This window comes from Sitophilus oryzae, unplaced genomic scaffold (genome assembly GCF_002938485.1).
Source record: "Sitophilus oryzae breed Bouriz unplaced genomic scaffold, Soryzae_2.0 scaffold_1441_pilon_pilon, whole genome shotgun sequence".
NCBI lineage: Eukaryota > Metazoa > Arthropoda > Insecta > Coleoptera > Curculionidae > Sitophilus > Sitophilus oryzae.
The window spans coordinates 590,603-610,991 of record NW_022146106.1 but is presented as its reverse complement, the minus strand read 5'-3'; the positions used below and the strand labels follow the sequence as shown (position 1 = coordinate 610,991).

Sequence of the window (20,389 nt, the reverse complement as noted above, 5' to 3'; positions counted from 1 at the left end):
GTTGGGTTTGGTTTATACCCGCATTGGTGCGTTCTATGAGTGGTTGCCATATGTTGAAATTTCCATACTTAAATTGTTAAAGATTTTGTTAGTGCTAGATATGAATATGATCTGTTTAAATTTGGGCTTTTTCTAGTGGGGTTCCTTGTGGACAACCCGGGCTTTCGCCCATTTTATATTGTGGTGCTTAGACCACACGTGATCTGCAGTGTCCGACTTCATTGTTTCACCTCATTGCGTATATGTTTTTATGTTCGTCAAGTCGTACGTATGTAGAGGACGTTTTGACTCCCTAATATACGAATGCTTGGCTATTCGCCTGATGTTCTCCGATGTTCCTTTCACATAATGTCGTCAAGTGAGAGTGAGCATCCTCTTCAGGCTGGCGCACTAATGAGTCAATGTAAGATTCAAAGACAACAAATGTGGTAATCCTTTCGAACATGTAGAATATTAGAAACTGGATTTCAGTCAGTGATACTTCTGACCGAACCGTTGTGTAAGCAAAATGAATAAAAACAGTCCGAAATTCTTTTAGTTTCAATACTAAAGCATAGGCAAAATAAAATTAATTAAGGATTTCAACTAAAATTTTACCGCAGTATACATGGTGTTCCATATAACAATGCACACTACATGACTACGGGATTACGTAAACCAGAAGAGATACAAAGATACAGTATGTACAGCTGGTTCCAATAAAATTGAGTACGAATTAAAACATATTTTTATTATTTCGGGCAGTATATTCTATGATACCAGTCCCCTATTTCTCTACTCATGCCATGCTGACGTTCTGAAAAATGTATTTGCCAATTTGTCAAAAGCAAGGTTTTTTTCTTTTAAGTAAAAATGACTCCACATACGTCGGAAAAGCTAATGTTAAATTTAAGCTAATTGCTTGTTCCAGCTTGCACAAGTCAATTTGCGTAGAGTTTGTGTTAACTATAATATTCTTTGGTAGAGTGCATGAGCGTCTAAACCAGCTTTAAGTCTCCTTATTCAATCTCACAATAACCTTAACATGTCAAAGTACTTGATACGGTATACTGGTGGTATACTGTGTAGTGATATACAAGGATATACACTGCTCAAATATTCGAAAAAAATGTGTAAAGAGTCATATTCATTTTTTTGGAACCAGCTGTACCGATCTAGTTGCAGAGCGGGAAAAGTAACAATGGGAATTTGAAATTTGTATTAGCATATTTTTTCACAAATAGGGTTAGAAAATATTAAAGACAAAATCTGGAAAATTTGTTTTGTTCCTCTACGTCGCTTCACATCGCGTGGCCGTGGTGTGGCTCGAAATTCGTTCGTTTTAAAAATATTATTAGATTTGGCTATAGGCGCCCTCTGTGTCATTAATAGGGAACTGTCTCATCGAAAACATGCTGTTCCGTAAGCAATGGCCATCTGGATTATGTGTTATCTGTGTTATTATACAATATTTTGTACATTTTTGTACATTCTTAATTTTACATCTCAAAAAAAATATTTAATATCAAAAAATATTTACTTCAACTGCGTTTTTATTTAAAGCAAATGGTTTCATTTTTCAGTGGCATATCAATTTATTTTAATGAGAAAATAAATCATAATCATTATTAGTTTAACTTTTATAAAACTTAGAAATACCTTAATAACTTAAAATTAGGATATTGAAGACTACAAAAGATTATAGACCAAAAGAATCTAAAATAAAAAATGTTTTTGAAATCAAAATGGAAATGCACTTAATTCATAAAACATGGTAGTAAATATGAAGTTTAATAAGATAAAACTAAATAGAAAATGGAAATATGAAAATTAAAGTGAAATTAAACCACAACTTCGCGTCCCAAAAGTTTTCCTCGAAAATATTTTCCAGCCTTTCCCACATTAAGATTCATAGATATGAACAGAACCATTAAGGTTACTTTACTTTAATTAAAGTGTTTTAAATGTTTTTTGGGGTAGGTTAAAATATACAGGGTATCCCAATATTCCGTGGACATAGAACTACTACATATTTTTATAATCAAAATAATTTTCATTAGACACAATTTACCTCTATACAAAAATGGTTTGTTTATCCATTAGAAGGCCACCAAACTTTAAAAAAATATATCTACACATTTTTTAAGATATTTTAAGAACCGTTATTCCGATTTGAATGAGATTTTCGGTGTCTATGTTTTGCTAAGTGCGTTAATGTTTGACTTTCAAAAAAATCAAGAAAAAGTACGGGAAGGGTGAAAACTACTCCCACCCCTACATAAATTTTAGTAGAAATATTTTTCAACTCCACCGACGATCGATTATTTTTGTAAAATGGTCCTTCTAGTGTTTACTACGTTTTTGTCTCTTGTAAAAAAAACAAAAAAAATTACACAATATTTCTTCTAAAGATTCAACACATTTAGAAGACAAATACCTTATTATTATTTTATCTTAACTATCTCGGTTATTATAATACATCGACCCTGTGATTTATTTATAGCAAAGTGTTATAAATGATAGTTATTTGTAGTTGTACGCTCGGGGGTAATTAATCTTATATTCATTAATTTGTGCCACCCAGCCATTTATACAGATAAAGAACGATTAATGGTGATATATGTTTTTCTTTTGGAATAAGCAGATCTTGTAGATCTTTCTTTATTTACCATTAATAATTATAGATAAAATTTAAACTTAGGGAAATACCAATAAATCTTACTCTACATTAGTAAATTTTCTAAACTACTGATAGGTATACAGGGTTGTTCACAACATACGACACGGAGTGTTGTAGCTAAACAATTAGATTTTTACAAATTGTAAGTTTTGGGTTCGTTGAAAGACTATTAGAGCTACAATTTAAAAATATTTTTACAAGATACAGAGTGTCCCAAATAAATAAAAGATATCAAAGTTGTATTTTTTTTAATGGAACACCCTGTATATTCTACATTTTTAGATTCTACGATTAAAATAAAGGTAAATTTGATTAAGGTTTATCACATTAAAACCTTACCGTTTTTGAAATATTTTCAATTTTGTGAAATTGCAGTAAACATTTTAAAACTTCATTTCTCCAAAGGTATCAAAGTTTTTAATACGAAATATTAAGTTTATTTATTAATCAGTTATTGTGTTGCAATAATAAAAATAAAACTACTTCATACAGAGTGTCTAAAAATTTATTTTAAATATTTTCTAGCTTTAAACGGCAATAACTTGTTTAATTTAAATGGAATACCCTGTATATTTTAGGAGAATCAGACGCACAATTTAATTGCCTATCAAATTGTATTGTCTATCATACCATTTATTAACTATCCCTTAAAGTTTTCGTAGAAAATGCATTTTCTTATAATTTATACGTCATTTATCAATATACCCATGGAATATTGACATTTTAAGGTAACATTAAAATGCGATAAACCTTAATCAAATTTACTTTTATTTAAATCGTAGAAACTAAAAATGTAATAATATATAGGGTATTTCATTTAAAAAAATACAACTTTGATATTTTTTATTTATTTGGGACACTGTATTTTGTAAAAATATTTTTAAATTGTAGCTCTAATCCTTCAACGAACCCAAAACTTACAATTTGCTTGTTTAAATCTAATCGTTTAGCTACAATACTCCGTGTCTTATGAGGTGAACAACCCTGTATACTAGGATTTCCGAAATAGGAGCTGTTTCTCGGAATCGGGAATTTCGGTAGCACGCCTTTAAGGAACTTGATTTTTCGGTTTTCTTGGTACTTTCGGTACCAGCTAATTTTTGTAGGTGCCGTTCGTCAATCAGCCAGTAAGGGATGGTTTTCAAGAGTAAAGTCGATAAAAAAATTGTAAGGAGAATAATATCAAATTGTTAAAGTACTCAGTCGTGAGAAAATGACATGAACACATACAAGCGAAGAAAAAAGGGCTTATATCGTTGATTGAAGGGAATAATGTATACAGGGTGTTTCGAAAAATCTGGTCATTGATTAATCACGATCCTGCTCAAACCACTCAACGTAAGAGGCTCAATTTTGGCATACAGATTGACTCTAGGGTGTAGAGGTTCGATAAGAAGGGATCTTTCGAAATTCCAGTTCCAAGAGGGTGATACCACCCCTCAAATATTACAATATTTTTTATTTAAAAAACGGTCAAGTTTCCGAAAAACGCTTAAACACGTATATTTTATTTTGTTTTTTACATATTTTAAGATTTTTTAAAAATGTATACAGGGTGTTTCGAAAAATGTGGTCATTGATTAATCACGATCCTGCTCAAACCACTCAACGTAAGAAGCTCAATTTTAGCATACAGATTGATTCTAGGGTGTAGAGGTTCGATAAAGGATTTTTCAAAACTCGAATTCTAAGGGGGTAAACTAATCCCTCAAATATTAAAATATTTTTTATTTAAAAACCGGTGAGTTTTTGGAAAAAACTCTTAAACACGTATATTTTATTTTGTTGTTTTACATATTTTAAGATTTTTTATAAATTTATAAAGGGTGTTTCATAGAATATGACCATTGAGTAATCACGATTCTGCTTAAACTGCTTTGACGTTTAAACTGATTTTTGGCAAACGGATTGACTGTGGGGTGTAGAGGTTCGATAAGGAGGGGTTAATCGAATCTCAAATTCCAAGAGGGTGAAAACGCCCCTCAAATATTACAATATTTGTTATTTAAAAAACGGTTAGTCTTTCGGGAAAACACTTGGATAAGCATTATTTATTTGTTTTTTTACATATTTTGAAATTTTTTAAAAAATTATACAGGGTGTTCCAAAAAGTTGGGTAATTTCTTAACCACGATTCTGCTTAAACTGCTTGACGTAAAAGGCTTATTTTTGGCTAATGGATTTTTCGAAAGTCAAATTCCAACGAGATGAAACTACCTCAAATATTACCAAGTTATATAATAATATCGCCATATTGTTTTTTCTCATGCTGACATAAATGTGGGAAAATTTTATCCAGTTTGTATGTTAATGGAAATTCTTGCTTTGCTTTGTCATCACCATTACAAATGATTAATTCGACGCGAACGAAGTCGCTGGTACACGCTAGTTGTACCAGCGACTTCGTACCACTGCACTGCAAGAAAATACTGCTTGTCAGAAGTTATGTTAACAGTTGGTTTACAGTTATACAAATTTGCCTAGCAATAGCCTTTAAAAGAAAAATAATATAATTTTTTGTAGATCTTAGTAATCTATGACTGTAGATGTTAGTAATGTATGGCAATCGCTTCTTTGATTTTAAAGAACATAACATAAATAAACTTAACATACGTAAAATTTAAAAATAATCATACAGAAAGTTTGGGCTTTTTGGTTTTACCCAGAGGTTTTACCTTATTAAGTAATTGTTATCAAGTAGTAATTGTTAATTTTGAAGTTTAACTTGATATAATGTCATTTTAACAGAACGTCAACGGTTTCTTGTAGACGTACCTATCTGTTTTAAAAAAGTAAAGTGTTCTCGAATAATTCAATTTAAATATTTTAAATAGTTTTTTTCTTTATTCTTTGATTTTTTTGCTTCCGACGACGGAAAGAGATAAACTTTCCGAAACGTTAAGCATTTTTTTGTTCGTTAGGCAAATTTGTATATCTGTAAACCTAACTTCTGCGACAAATTTTCTTGCAGTGACGAAATACCCATATAGGATTTTTTGGAGAGATGAATCCGCCACATAGGTACAGTAATTTGGTAACAGTTGCATATACGGTTTTCGGCTATTTTTGTATTATATGGAAAAAAAAAATTTATACTCACATTCTATTGACCTTAGAGATTGTAAATATGCTGGGGGAGAAGATAAATTGTGTTGCTTTAAGTATTTTTTCAACCAAACAAACTTACGGGACCGGGGAGCGAATAGGGGTGCAGGGCAAAAACTGTAACAAAAACCAAAGTAAACTAAATAAAACAAACATTGAAAAATATAATAATAATATTCTATAAAATTAAGTGTCTATTCTAACGCTGTTAAGGCAAACATAAAGAGTTGAGGAAAAATGCAATTTCGGTAAAATAAGAGAAAACATTTTCTAACATACGAAAAAAAACAAAGAATCAAACCAAACAAGACCAACCCAATCCAAACCAAACCAACCAAAACAATACCAACCAAAATGCTCAGTGTGTTTTCATTGCTAGAGCTATAACTAAGAAATTATCTATACCGCTGGTGGTGATTTAACCAATATGTTAAACTAAAGTAAGTAAAAATATAAATAAAAACATTTTAAAACCTATGACGTCATCTTTCCCTTTGAAAAAAAGGATGCATGAAATTCCGGACAATTTACTAGCTGATTTGGCTATGCATCAATTCACAATATTTGTCAAAATTCAACCTTCACTACTGTCAGCATATCCTTCAATGTAACCTGCCAATGATTTCTGAATAAAACAGCTCTTCATAGATTTTTTGAAGAAATTTTACATTAAAAGCTTAATTTAAGGATTGTAAAATGGTTGTGTTATAAGGATCTTTAATCAGAATATTGTTTTTACCCCGCCCAGCACCCCTATTCGCTCCCCGGTCCCGTAAGTTTGTTTGGTTGAAAAAATACTTAAAGAAACACAATTTCTCTTCTCGCCCAGCATATTTGCAATCTCTAAGGACAATAAAATGTGAGTATCTAAAAATTTTCTCATATAATCCAAAAATAGCCGAAAACCGTATATGCAACAATTACCAGTAATTTTTTATAATTATGTATTTTAATATACTCTAAAACTCACCTTTTATCGTTCAATCAGTTCAATAGTTAATTTAAAGTTAACTATTCCCTCTAAAATCTCTGGTATTACAGTAATTTACATTTCATACTCATAAATAAGTGTATTTAACCACCGAATTATACCGAACGTGAACGAAAGCATAGAGGATGAACTTTTTGAACGGGTATTATATTCGCCCCTGTGCTTTAATCCACAGTGCAATAAGGGTATTATTATCTATGCCATAAATAAGCTTTCAGCAGAGCTTGGACGTCGCTGATCAAGGGGCTGAGATCAGCAGAAATGCTGGTATTTTTAACAGTAATAGGCACTAGAAATTTGTGGAATTTCTATTAGAAAATGTTTCTTTGATGTTTTTATAATGAACAGGGATCATCTTTCCCAAATGAAGCCTGAGCTACAAATGAGGTGAATTATTATATTTTATTTATAGATTATACAGGGTGGTCCGAACTATATTCCGGAAATTTCGTCAGCATATTCTGCAGATAAAAATAGGTCACAATGTTCTTATAAAGTTATGTCCTAAAATGCTTAGTTTCGGAGATACAGGGTGTACAAGTTTCATATTTGTCACGATTTTTTCTAAATAATTTATGAATTAATGTCAATATTTGGATGAAAATTTGTATTTCGGAGTTTTTCGACATGAAAAATTTGATTTTGATATCAATATGACTCCTACTTGTAGAAGGCGCCACCTACGTATTTTAACTGATTTGAAGAGTAAGAACTTTTTGTCCGTACCTGTATAAAATTAATGAGCAAAACAATATAAATTTATGACATTTTTTTACGTAAAAAAGATCCCTTGGTAAAAATCGCTACAAGAAATGGTTCTCGAGATATTGGAATCGAAATTATCAAGACCTATCATCATTGACATAAATTAAATATGTTAACTAACAGTTATTAAACTGAAATCATAAATTTGAAATATTTTTGTGCCAAAAGTTCAACAGAAACTGTTTTATCATCATTTTTTCGTAGAAAAAATTATTATTAATTTAAAAAAATAAAAATTTTCCAAATTTGTCATTTCAGTCAAATAACTATCTACTCAACGTGTTTATTTTTTTGTCAATAATGACATGCATTGACTATTTCCATTCTAAATATCTTGAGAACAGTTGCTCGTAGCGATTTTTACCAAGAGACATTTTTTACGTAAAAAGTCACGGAAATGTACATTTTTTCACTCGGTAGTTTTATACAGGTAGGGACAAAAATTTATTACCCTTCAAAACAGTTAAAACACACGTAGGTGGCGCCCCCTACAAATAGGAGTCATATTCACATCAAAATCAAATTTTTCATGTCAAAAAAAACCGAGATTCAAATTTTCATCCAAATATTGACGTTATTTCAGAAATTATTTGGAAAAAATCTAAATTAAAATGAAACTTCAACTTAAGAACAACTCGTTTGTTAAATTAATTTACGAATCTAATTTAAATAGAAATTTGAATGTTTTAGACTAAAATTATATAAAGGTGTTTTTTAATACATTTACTGTTTGGTACATCCTACTAAAGTTTCGTTCTCACTATACGTTCCGGATCCGCTACTTTCCATTTCCTTTCCGTTTATGTAAAATATGATATCATTACAAACTATCCGTTCCGTTTCCGTATCGTTTCTGAAAAGAAAAGTATACGCTTTAAAACTAAATCTTAAATAACTTAGAAATTATTTATTTTAGGTATAGGAATATGTACAATCAAAAAGTAACGAAATTTTACAGCATTTCCACTAGTGAAATAAAAAAGTAGGTTTCCATTTGAAAAAAATATATTTATCATTGTTTTTTAATCTCTCAATTCCACGACCGATATTATATGACATTCAAACAATATAATTTTTGAAATAGATAGCCACATATCTTCTCTTTATGTCCTAGCGGCTGTAGTAATCACTAAATTTGACGTTTAGGCTATACAAATTTTTTTGACAGACAGTTTTTTCCTCCAAAAATTTTAATTTTTAGCCGACCATACCAATAGGTAGGTATGGTAAGCTATTAGGATTGGCAAAAGAAAGTTTTTTTAATTTCACTCAAAATGAGTTATTTGGGTCATAAATGACCTAAATACAAAATATTTACATGGTGTCTGTCTGTCTGTCCGTCTGCCGTCTGTAACACGATAACTCAAAAACCGCTGAACCGATTTTAACCAAATTTGGCACAGAAAAACTGTGGCACCCGAGAATCTGGCCATTAGTTTTTGGTGGGGGTGGGGAGTTGGTAAGGGGGTATGGGAGGAGGTTAAAAATTTTAAAAAATCGAAACTCCAAAATTACAGTAGCTAGCGAAACGCGGTTTTCAAATTAAGATTAGGAATAATATTTGCAACAAAATTTGTAATAACATCAAAATCAGTCAAAACAGTCATCAATCAATTTGGACAATGGGCGGCTATACGTGCCCCCCGGCGCCAATTTTTTTTTCTCAAAAACGGTTAATGTTAGGTATAGAGTGTTTGATATCAAAATTCATAAAATTTTACAAATAATTTAAGTATGCAATAAAAAATTGGGGTACCCATGTTTAGAATGAATGCTTAGGAGGGGATTTAATCACCGCGACCTTACAGATCTATTGTGTGTGTGGGGGTGGTTTCCAATTAAAATAAGATAGTTGCTGTCAACTCCCGGTATATCCGGAAATTTTTGTAGTGGAAGGAATTGCTTTGCGAGACAACATTAAACATAGAAAATATCACTAGGACTTATAAGATTGTGAGTTGTGAATAAAATATTGTAATAAATACATGAAAATTTTGTTAAATCATTCAATTCACTTTATTAATCAGAGTGATAATATTTTTTTAAATTGGTAATGCAGAAAAAATACTCTGTAGTTAGTAGTTATCAAATAAAATGTCTTTTTCATTTCTTTTAAAACGGTTGCATTAATTCCTATTCTAAAGCACTCCTAAACTCAGACGAGACTGTTTTTAAAACCTGAAAAGCCTTTGATCCTATTCACAACATAAAATGTATATATTTAGTCTAGAAAATACTGAAACTACGTTTGTATATTTAGTGTTGAAGCTGAGGGGATTTATATCTGCCTAAAAATATAACATTCCTTTATAAGTAACAATATTTTATATAATTTACATCTCTCTCTTTTAGTAGGTATTTCTAGCTTAAAAATTATAGAATAGTACACTTATAAAAGACTTAAAAATTTATTGAAAACCTATTTTTAGAAATACAGTGGTTGGAAAGGTCAAACATTTTGTACTTGGTAGACAATGATGCGATCCCCAATTAATTATTTGTACTTGGGTTCAGAACGGAGAAATTCCGGTTCTTTTGAAGCATCAAAGAAGCGAAACTCGAAATTATTAATTCACGGTTCTTTCGGTACTTTCGAGACTCGGTAACAATAATTAAAATATATTTTTTGTTATATACGAAAGTCCATTGATACTTTCTAGCGATCGAAATCAAACACTTCTAAAAAATAGTGATGCTATCTCTTATATTGTTCTTACATTAAATTTGAAATGCTTTTGAAGTTCCTATTATGTTTATTAGTAATTATTGAAGTTTAAATAAGTTATTATTTAGTATAATGTTACTCAATGTATTATACCATACGATCGAAAAAAACGGCATTAAAGACCAGTGGCGGACTAAGCCTGTCGGGGGCACGGGGCGGCAAAGCTAAATGTGGCCCCCGGTCTGCACATTTTGTAAAGATTGAATGACGTATGAATAATGGTTGACAAATTTCAAGTATTTATATATTGTACTAATTGTAATAAAAATTGATATATATATATATATATATACAGGATGTCACAGAAATAAGTGCAAGTATTTTAAGGGGTGGTAGATAAAAGAACCATATTATTTCTTTATCGTTTTTCAAATAAGTCCAAAATATCGGAGTTATTTTACTTTGAAAATATACAAAGAAAAATTTTGCTCTTGTAAATTTGTTCTTGTAAACTTAATCTTATACCTATGTTGTCATATTAACAAGAAATTATGTTTTTTAACTGAAAACTAAAAAAAATCCCGAAGTTTTCAATTGTTTTTTCGCGAAAAAAACAACCTCATAGGCGTGTTTCTGGGGTTGAACTATACTACCATAAAATACTTGTACTTATTTCTAGGACACCCTGTATATTACAGTCAGTATGTCCCCGGATTGTCTTTACAAGAGGAAAAACTTTTTAATTATTTGAAAAAAATGCGTTCTTCATAAGAATTTTTGGTTGTTGTAAAATGGCGTTTATAATTTTCTAAATATCCATATCATTTTAGAAAAAATAAAAAAAACATAAAAATGTAGTTTTTTAATGCAATTTTTCCCCCAAAAAAAATCCTAAAAAAACTAAAAGTCCTAAACATTAAAACACTATGGTAATATAATTTCGATTTCATTTTTTGATAGATCGTTATAATTCATTTTGATTAACGTCATATTTTTTGATGTAAAAGTATCACATTTTCCGATAACTATTATCACCCTTTCCGTAGCATTGAACTAAATAAAATTTGTGCTTCTTTAGCATTTTAAAACAGCAAAAAATATAACTTTAATTAAAATTCTGTCAATAATAATCTATCAAAAAATTATCACGAAATTATATTACCATAGAAAGGCGTTTTATTTTTACTAGTTCAAAAATTCAACTACATTTTCATGTTTTTTTTATTTTTCTCTAAAACGGTATGGAAATTTGGAAAAGTATAAACAGGAATTACCATTTTAGAACAAGCAAAAATTTTTATGAAGACAATCCGCGGACATACTGTAGATATAAATATGTTATTCATCGGCAGTGCCGTTTTTACGTAGGGACCCGACGCGCGACGGGTCCCACCTAAGAATTAAGGGCACCCTCGAGAGCCCCAGCTTTAAAAAGGTATCAAAAACGGTAACATCATTTTTTTAAGCTTATAATAATATATTTAAATTGAAAAACGAATGCAATTTGACGTAATAAAACAATCCCCAAGCGAATGTTTACATATATTTAATGGCAATTTATGATGACAAAGTGATGGGAATACCGGTTCCACATTTAAGCCGCGTTACTTTCGCGACCGTTCCAGGTAAATATCGCGATTTTGTAAGGGGCCTTTTACAAAATCGCGGTATACTCCTATATAGGTCCAAGAATAAATAAAATTATTCGAATATAAAAAATAATAATTAGGTACATATTCGATATTCTAAACAAAGAAAATTACCCCTTGATTTAATTTCGTAAATAGAAAAATGCCATTGACAATTACTGGGGCCTAATAATTGATAATTAAGTAAATATCTGCTTCCATTTATACTGTGTTTAGTTTGCGTATACTTATGGTTTGCATACTCTAACTAAAAATTGCCCGGGGCGGACCGCCCCTTCCGCCCCCCCCCGCCACTGTTAAAGACAGCTGGGGAATGACTAACGATGATAATTTTGGCGTGGTAAAGCCCTAGGCGTCATTTACTTAGCCTATACTCTTCTTTATTTTTTAATGGCTTTTGCTGTCAGTTGACCTTAAGAAGGTTATACATGTAAATGATTTTTATATTGAAGGTTATCATTGTGAAAATTATATTTAAATGGTGAAGTTTAAAAATCACAAAAGTTTGAAAAAAAAAAGTTTTTGCGACGCGATTGACAATATAAAAAAAACTATTTTAACGCCTAGGCGTAAAAGTAACGCACGCCTAAGCACAAAAGTACGAAAATGTAACTATTAAACTGACATAAAGTGTCAAATTCAACGAGCGTAACCATTGTTTCTCGATATATAATTACATACAAGGTACTACCAGAGATATTAGTTTTAATTTTTTTATTGGGACGTTTAAAATTGGGACGTTTAATATTTGGTACGTTTAAAATTGTTTCAAAATTATTTGTGACGTTTGAAAAAAAAATAGTATGTTCTAGTGATGGGAAAAAACCGATTAATTTCAATAATCGAGTACTTGAGATTCAAGCGATTGCAATAATCGAGCGATCGCTCGAGCGAGATATCGCTCATATTTACGGGTTTTCGCCCGTCGCTTGTAGTAAGTACTCGTTAACGCCAAGTGCCAAGCAGTAAGTTGCGTGCGCAAGGCACATATTTTTTTGGTTATGAATGGCAAGTAGCAAGCGACGAGCGATTCGCTTGATCGCTTGATTTATTTATTTCAAAGCATTGTCGATGTAGGTCGTAAAATTTTGTCACTCAGATACGCAACGGATAACGTCGTATAAACTCGCTATGTGCAATGTATATAGAAAATTCGGTTCGGCTTTTTATCGAGTATGTCACATTAAAATTGGATTTAAATTTATTTCATTCTAGGATCGCTTGCGTTCGTCGCTCGTTACTCGTCACTTGCATCGCTCGTTCATAATCGAGCGATGTCGGTTATTTCAATAATCGAGTACTCGAGCGAATTTTCGCTCGAGTTGTCCCATCACTAGCATATTCTATTCAGAGTAAAATTTACTTTTTGTGCCTCGCCTGTATGGCGGACTCGATAACGCTCGTCCGTCAAACATACAGCGTCGCCACAAAAAATATCATTTTACTCCTAATAAAACAAATATACTATTTTTGAAAATAGGTTTGTGTGTCTGGAATCGTTCTATCCTTTTTTAATCTTTCTATAATTATTAGTGTTAATTTTTGACAAATTTTAAGTCAATTTTTAGTATAAATAATGTCTAGAGATTGACTTCGCCAAAACTATCATCGCTTTTATGTAATGTATTTTATCAGCCGTTATGTATTAAAATCGGCTTGTCCAAAAATTTTCAAATTGCATATGTGTATTCAGCCATAGACCGACATTTCCGACGATACGATATTAATTTTTTTGGTTGAATTTAAAGACTTCGATTGGTTAGAAAATTACGCAGTTTTTAAATTTATTGCATTTTCATGCCTCCGTTCATCGGATATACGATTTGCTGTTGGTGTCATTTTATATTTTCATTTCCATAACGAGATTTCGCTGTTTTACTTGTAGTCTAAGAGCTAGCAACGTTTTCGAGAGATAAATTTAAGAAGTGGTTTGCGAGCTACTTTGCTACTCCTAAGCAGAGTGGGGGTGGGGACCATCTGGCTGTCGCCGGTAGACGTTGCGTTCACTACTGCGCACCCCCATATTTGTATTCAACATCTGTTCACTCCTACACATCACAAATTCGCCCTATATTTCAGGAACTAAGGAGGCTAGGACAAACCTATGTGTAGCATATTTAGTTTCATAAAAAAGTAGCACAGTAGGTAATATGAAAAGCCCATTATCGTATCTCTACTCATAAACGACATGGAAATCACACTACTCGTAACACACGAAAATGGGTTACCCAGTGCAGATATGATGCGCAATAGTGAACCGCAGTAGTCTACCGGCAGCCAGACGGCCCGCACTTTCGTCAGGAGAGCATAGGAGAGCGTAGCAAAAGATATACTAAAGAACGAGCTTTCTTAAAATTCTCGTTTTCCCGACGGTGCTAGCTCTTGTACTTTATTTTTACTACGTATTTTGATTAATACTGGATTAAACTTGTCAAAAAAGTGTTAAAACGTCACGTTTTTCTCCCTTGACGGGCTGGAGTAAAACATTTACGGATGAAAAGTGGCGCGAAAACGCTATGACCAATAAGAGCGCCGCGCCGCATTTGCGTATACATATAATTTGATCCTATCAACGGATAACGGAAGTATGAAAATCAAGCTTTAGCTGTAAAATTAATAGGGGAGCCAATATTTGGACATTTCAAAATTTGCATGGGATTTGTTGTGTCCGATACGACGATACACCACCTGGTATATCAAGAAAATCGTTGAATTTGACGCTTTATGTCAATTTAATAATAGCTTTGTTCGGGTTCTTGTTATTACCGATTCTGAACCGCCCTTAGCCTTTAATTATCATTCGTCAATAAAAAATGTGGTTTGAAATCAAAAGTTTGTTTTATAAGCTAGATATTAGGCTTTCTCTATGGATACAACTGATTACTGCAAGCTGTTGCTAGGATATTTTATTAATTTTAGTTGTGTTTTTTAGACATTGTGAATGATTGTAAATTGGGAAGTACAAAGTGTAATTGAAACCATTAATTGCGAGGTTCTGAATGAATTTTTAAGTGTAAAACTGCTTTACTTTTATGCCTAGGCGTTAAAATAAGTTTTTTATATTATCAATCACGTCGCAAAAATTAAAACTTTTGCGAAGTTAAAAAAACCCTTTTGTTTACAGATTAGAAAGAAATAATCCTCATTATGTGAAGCACGTATTTTTTTAACCCATTTAGAATAATTCTAATAAGTTTATATTTTTCGGTACCCAATACAATTATAAGAAGAGAGAAGGGTTAGAAAAGTATCGAATAAAACTATGAATAGAAAGCAAGGTTTAAGTTATTCATAAAACTTTATAATTAGCAACTAGATTAAATTCCAAAATGATAATAAAAATAGAACGAAGAAGCAATTATAACTTCAATAATTTACAAATTAAGGCTTTTGCAAATAAAATATAGTTTCATATAGTTGGAATATTTTTTAATAACATATTTATAACCAAATATAAACGACTATCAACCATCAGGTTAAAATGTTGCGATGATAATTTTAGAGAACATCCCAAAAACGTCATACTAAAACGTTAACTATATACAGTATGTTTCCGGATTGTCTTTACAAGAGGAAAAACTTTTTTTATTATTGACAGTTTGAGAAAAGTACATTCTTCATATAAAAATTTCCTTGATAAAAAAGGTTAATTCCGTTTATACTTTTCCATATTTCTATACCCTTTTAGAGAAAATAAAAAAACATGGTTGAATTTTTTCCATATTTTTAAGTCCTAAAAATGAAAACGCGTTATTGTGGTAATATAATTTCGTTTTCGTTCTTTGATAGATTGTTAATGATAGAATTTTAATTAACGTCATATTTTCACATATTTTTGCTGTTTTAAAATGTTGAAGAAACAAAATTTATTTAGTTTAATGCTACGGAAAGGGTGATAATAGTTATAGGAAAATTTGAACTTTGACAACAAAGAAAAATGATTTTAATCAAAATTAATAATAACCATCTATCAAAGAACTAAATCGAAAAAGAAATCGAAATTATATTACCATAGAAACGCCTTTAGTTTTTTTTTTAATAAAAAAGTTTTTCCTCTTGTAAAGACAATCTGGGGACATCCTGTATATTTAGGTTTGGTTACTCATAATTTATTAGAACATGAAAAGCGTTTCCATTTTATCCCATTGTAGTTCATAGCTTCCGGGGAGTTTAATTATCTGACGTTGCAACAAAGTAAACTGTATTTAACACTTCAGTTTCTAGCTTCAAGTAACTCTGAAGATACTCATATTTAATTCAAGAATCTGCCTTCCGGCATTAATACTCTAACGCCAGCGAAAACAATGGTAATCATGAGATGCTTAGAGTTTATTTGTAAATGAAAACAAGAATACACTAGCTAGTAGAATACAGCTTTTAACAAAGGTTTACACAATACAATTTACTGATGGACTACAAAAGAAGTCTTAAATTAATACATTAAAGTTTCTTTATTTGTAGTAAAAAATGAATAAATAAAACTGTTTAAAAATAAATTAAGTTGGCAGCCAAGATGAAAACAAATGACAATGTAATATTATTGTTTTATTAAAAAATAAGTGAAAAAGAATTCGAACTACGAGCCCTAACAACTAAATGTTTGGACAAACAAAAATTTATTAGAAACCTTTATTTTAATTAACTGAATTATTTACATTTAAGAAATACATTAAAAATATATTAAAATCTAACATTTCTAATGAATATTTAAATAGTTTAGTTTCTATAAGCATTAAAATAAACTGTAGGCCAATAAATAAACAAAAAGATTGCACAAATATCGTGACAACTAAATGTTCGGACACTTTAAAAAATAACTGTTCTAATATGGCTTTACATCGGCATGAACTTTTGCAATCACTGTAAGCCTGTTTGGCATTGTTTTTATTAATGATTGACATACGCCAGAGTAAAAATTTTGCCATAATTCACTTTATAACATCGTCAAATGGGCAACGGTTTCTTGGGGATCGTGGCACAATTTTTGTTTTGTTTTATGCCACAAGTCTCGATAATACTAAGGTACGGACTGTGCGAAGGCCATGAGGGGACCTTAATGTTCATGTCCCTAAACCATTTTTTAGTAGTTTTAACCGTATGGCATGTGCTCCGCCATCCTGTTGAAATATAAAATTATTGTCCTGGTCTTTACCAGAACAATTGGTTACAAGGACCTTTGTCTTTCCCACTTGACACAAGAATATTTTTCAAAATTCTTTGATTTTTTGACGCATCAATTATGCCTTCTGCCAGCTCATACTTTTCTGGGCCTATTTTGGACATACACCTTAAAATCATAATGCCTTTAGGAAATTTCACTGTCCTTTTGAGGCAATCTTTATCAAATAGACACTCTAGCGATGTTCGATTATATTTATTATATCGATATTAAAATGGCTCATGTGCACATATAATCCGTGCACTTGCCATTTGCGATTGGAATTATTTATTAGCGTCGGATTGGGAAATATTTAAATATTTTACCTTAATGTCATTTTTGTAGTTTGTGACATCAGAAGTTCCAATCCGACGCTGATAATTCTAATCGCAAACTGCAAGTTCAAGGATTACATCTGCACGCATGCATGATCTTTGTGAAAGATGGACAGTGGAATTTCCTAAAGACATTGTGCTTTTAGAGTTTATGTCCGCAATGAGTCTAGGAAGATATGAGGTGGTAGAAAGACACAACTAATGTGTCAAAATATCAAGAAATTTTGAAAAACAGTTTTGTGCGAAGTGCGAAAGACCTTTACCAGGATATGAATTTTATATTTCAACAGGATGGCGGGGCATGCCATACGGCTAAAACTGCTAAAAAATGGTTTAGGGACATGAACATCAAGGTCCCCTCATTGCCTTCTCATAGTCCGGACCTTAATGTTATCGAGACATGTGATATAAAACAAAACAAAAATTGTGCCACGATCCCCAAGAAACCGTTGCCCATTTGACGATGATATTCAGTGAATTATGGCAAAATTTTTACTCTGGCATATGTCAATCATTAATAAAAACAATGCCAAACAGGCTTGCAGTGGTTGCAAAAGTTCATGTCGATGTAACGCCATATTAGAACAGTATTTTACAGTTTATTTTAATGTTTATAAAAACTATACTATTTTAATGCTCATTAAAAATGTTAGATTTTAATATATTTTTAATGTATTTCTTAAATGTAAATAATTCAGTTAATGAAAATAAAGGTTTTTAATAAATTTTTGTTTGTCCGAACATTTAGTTGTAGGCGTCTTGTTGTGTTGTGACAATTTCAAATGTTAATAAAACTGCCAAAAAAAATGTTAACGCGTAAAGGAGAGCGTAATTAGGTCGTTGTTGGGTGCAATAACATTCAATAACTCAACTTTCCCGGATATTCAACTCTCCCGAAACAACATTTTATAGCTTCTTAATTTCTTACACCGATTTGATCAATTGCAAAAATGGATTCAAGCAGTTCGACGAAACAAGTGAGTAAACAAAGTGCTCGTTACATAATCAAAAAATTAAATAGACATATACTATGAGAGGATGAAATATAATTTGCAATATTAATGGTATACTTTTTTAATCAACTAGTGATTAAATGTTTTATGAACATCTTCTAAAATTATTATTATGTGCCTAAAAAATTTCGTGATAAAACTATGTTCGCTACCGTAGTTGAACTCATCTTTTTTTTTTTAACTGGAATAATAAATTATAATGCAAGTTAGACCTTCTGAAGATATCAAAATATTTACCTTTTTATTTTTTTGTTAAGAATTTCCACAAATTATACTTTCTAACACTTTTAGAATAATTATATACTAATTTTTTCGTTTACTCACCATTTAAACCCGTGTATTTGTATGTATTCGTTAATTACGATATTCTCCGGCAGTGGCAGCACCGGCGGAGAATGCCCCAAGCCTGTTATTGTGTTAAGCTAGCGAAGTCGACTGACTGTATAATGAATGGGCTGTGACGTAACCTCAGTAGGGCTTAGAATAGACTTGTTGAAAATTATTATATTTTTTTTAATGAAAAAGCTAGCCTTATATCGAGCCTTATATCCTTATATTAATGATATTAATAAAATTACACATTTTAAAGGTTCTGTGAAAATAGTTAAATTAAAACTATTCGGTTTATGTTTTCAGTGTATTCGCCAGAAAAAAAAATGCTTTCCCAAACTAATTATTATTATACTTCAGATTTGCTTTCATCAAATTCAAATCCCGAGGAAGGCAGCAGTAACGACAGTGAAGATGAAGATTGCGAAGAAAATACTTCGAGTTCAGAATCAGCCAGTAGTTCTAGCGATGATAGCAGCGAACCACAAGATGTAAGTTCAAACTTATTAATACAGTTAGATATACTGACGATATAGAATTGATGAGAACTGATGATATAGAAAACTCTCGGTTATATTAGATGCCCATTAATAACATATTTTTACACCTCACACTCTATAAATATATAACAATCGGCATTTCTAATTTTTACACACTTTATTATTTATCACTGTACAAATTGAGTGAGATCTTTTTCTAATATATATTCTTAACAGAATACTCTGTATTTCTGTACTGAATGGTTACAAGCTTTCAAAAATATCATATGTATTGTACTTTTCCTATTTACGAAAAATACCTAATAATATATCCAAGAATAATTTTTAAAGATAAAATCTTTTAATTAAAATCCGCCAGTGTCGGACTGGCCATATAGCCTTCGCCCCTATAGCCCAGCCTTTGCGGGGCCCCTGCCTTAAGACCTACATGTAAAATTGTTCATTATTTAATCTTAAATATATGGAAAAAAATTAAATTGCTGCATTTTGCGTCTAAAATAGTATTAGGCATTACGTCGTAGCTTTTATTTCTTTCTCAAGATATGCAAAATAGTTAAATATGCTTGATTTTATAGGAAAATAGCGAACGAGTGTGGTGGTAATTTTCACAATTTGTGTCAGAGAATATTCAGATTGTACTTGTTGAAACTTAAATGAAAATCATTATTACAAATTGTAGCACTACTAATAGTATTAGTAGTAGTTACTATAATATATTTTTTGACACACTTTGGCTGTTACTAGGCTCTATTGTAAACTTGTTGTTGAGAAGAATAATAAACTAGCTAATACAATTGTGACTTTTTTTTGGATTAACAGTATTTGCATACATTTTCATTGCATTGCATACATTTTCATTTTCATTTCAAACACTAACAAGAAATCAAGTACCAAAACGTAAAGCACAGAAATACGCAAAAAATACACACGGGCCCCTCTGATCCTGAAATCCGGTTTAAAAACTAATGTCCATTATTTTGACCACAAACTGGGACAGTCGATTAAAACTTACTAGCAAAGTCACGGAGGAACTTAACTTTCAGAAATGAAAAGTGATAATGCTTTCTGAGAAACGCTCGAGAATGATGCTAACACTTACATATTACTGGGATAGAGCTTCTGACAAAATTATACAGGGTGGTCCGAACTGTTCAGTCTAATAACTATTTAGTCGACATGTTTAATTTATGTCAATTATGATAGGTATTGATAATTTCGA

The 20,389-nt window shown here is 31.2% G+C and overlaps 1 protein-coding gene across 1 annotated transcript in view; it reads left to right on the top strand.

The window, feature by feature from the left end:
- LOC115876957 overlaps positions 1–20,389 on the top strand; it is a 54,600-nt gene that overhangs the window by 23,584 nt on the left and 10,627 nt on the right. The window contains exon 4 of the mRNA XM_030893002.1: positions 19,031–19,161. Coding sequence (XP_030748862.1) covers positions 19,031–19,161 — 131 coding nt within the window. The remainder of the gene's footprint in view (positions 1–19,030; positions 19,162–20,389) is intronic.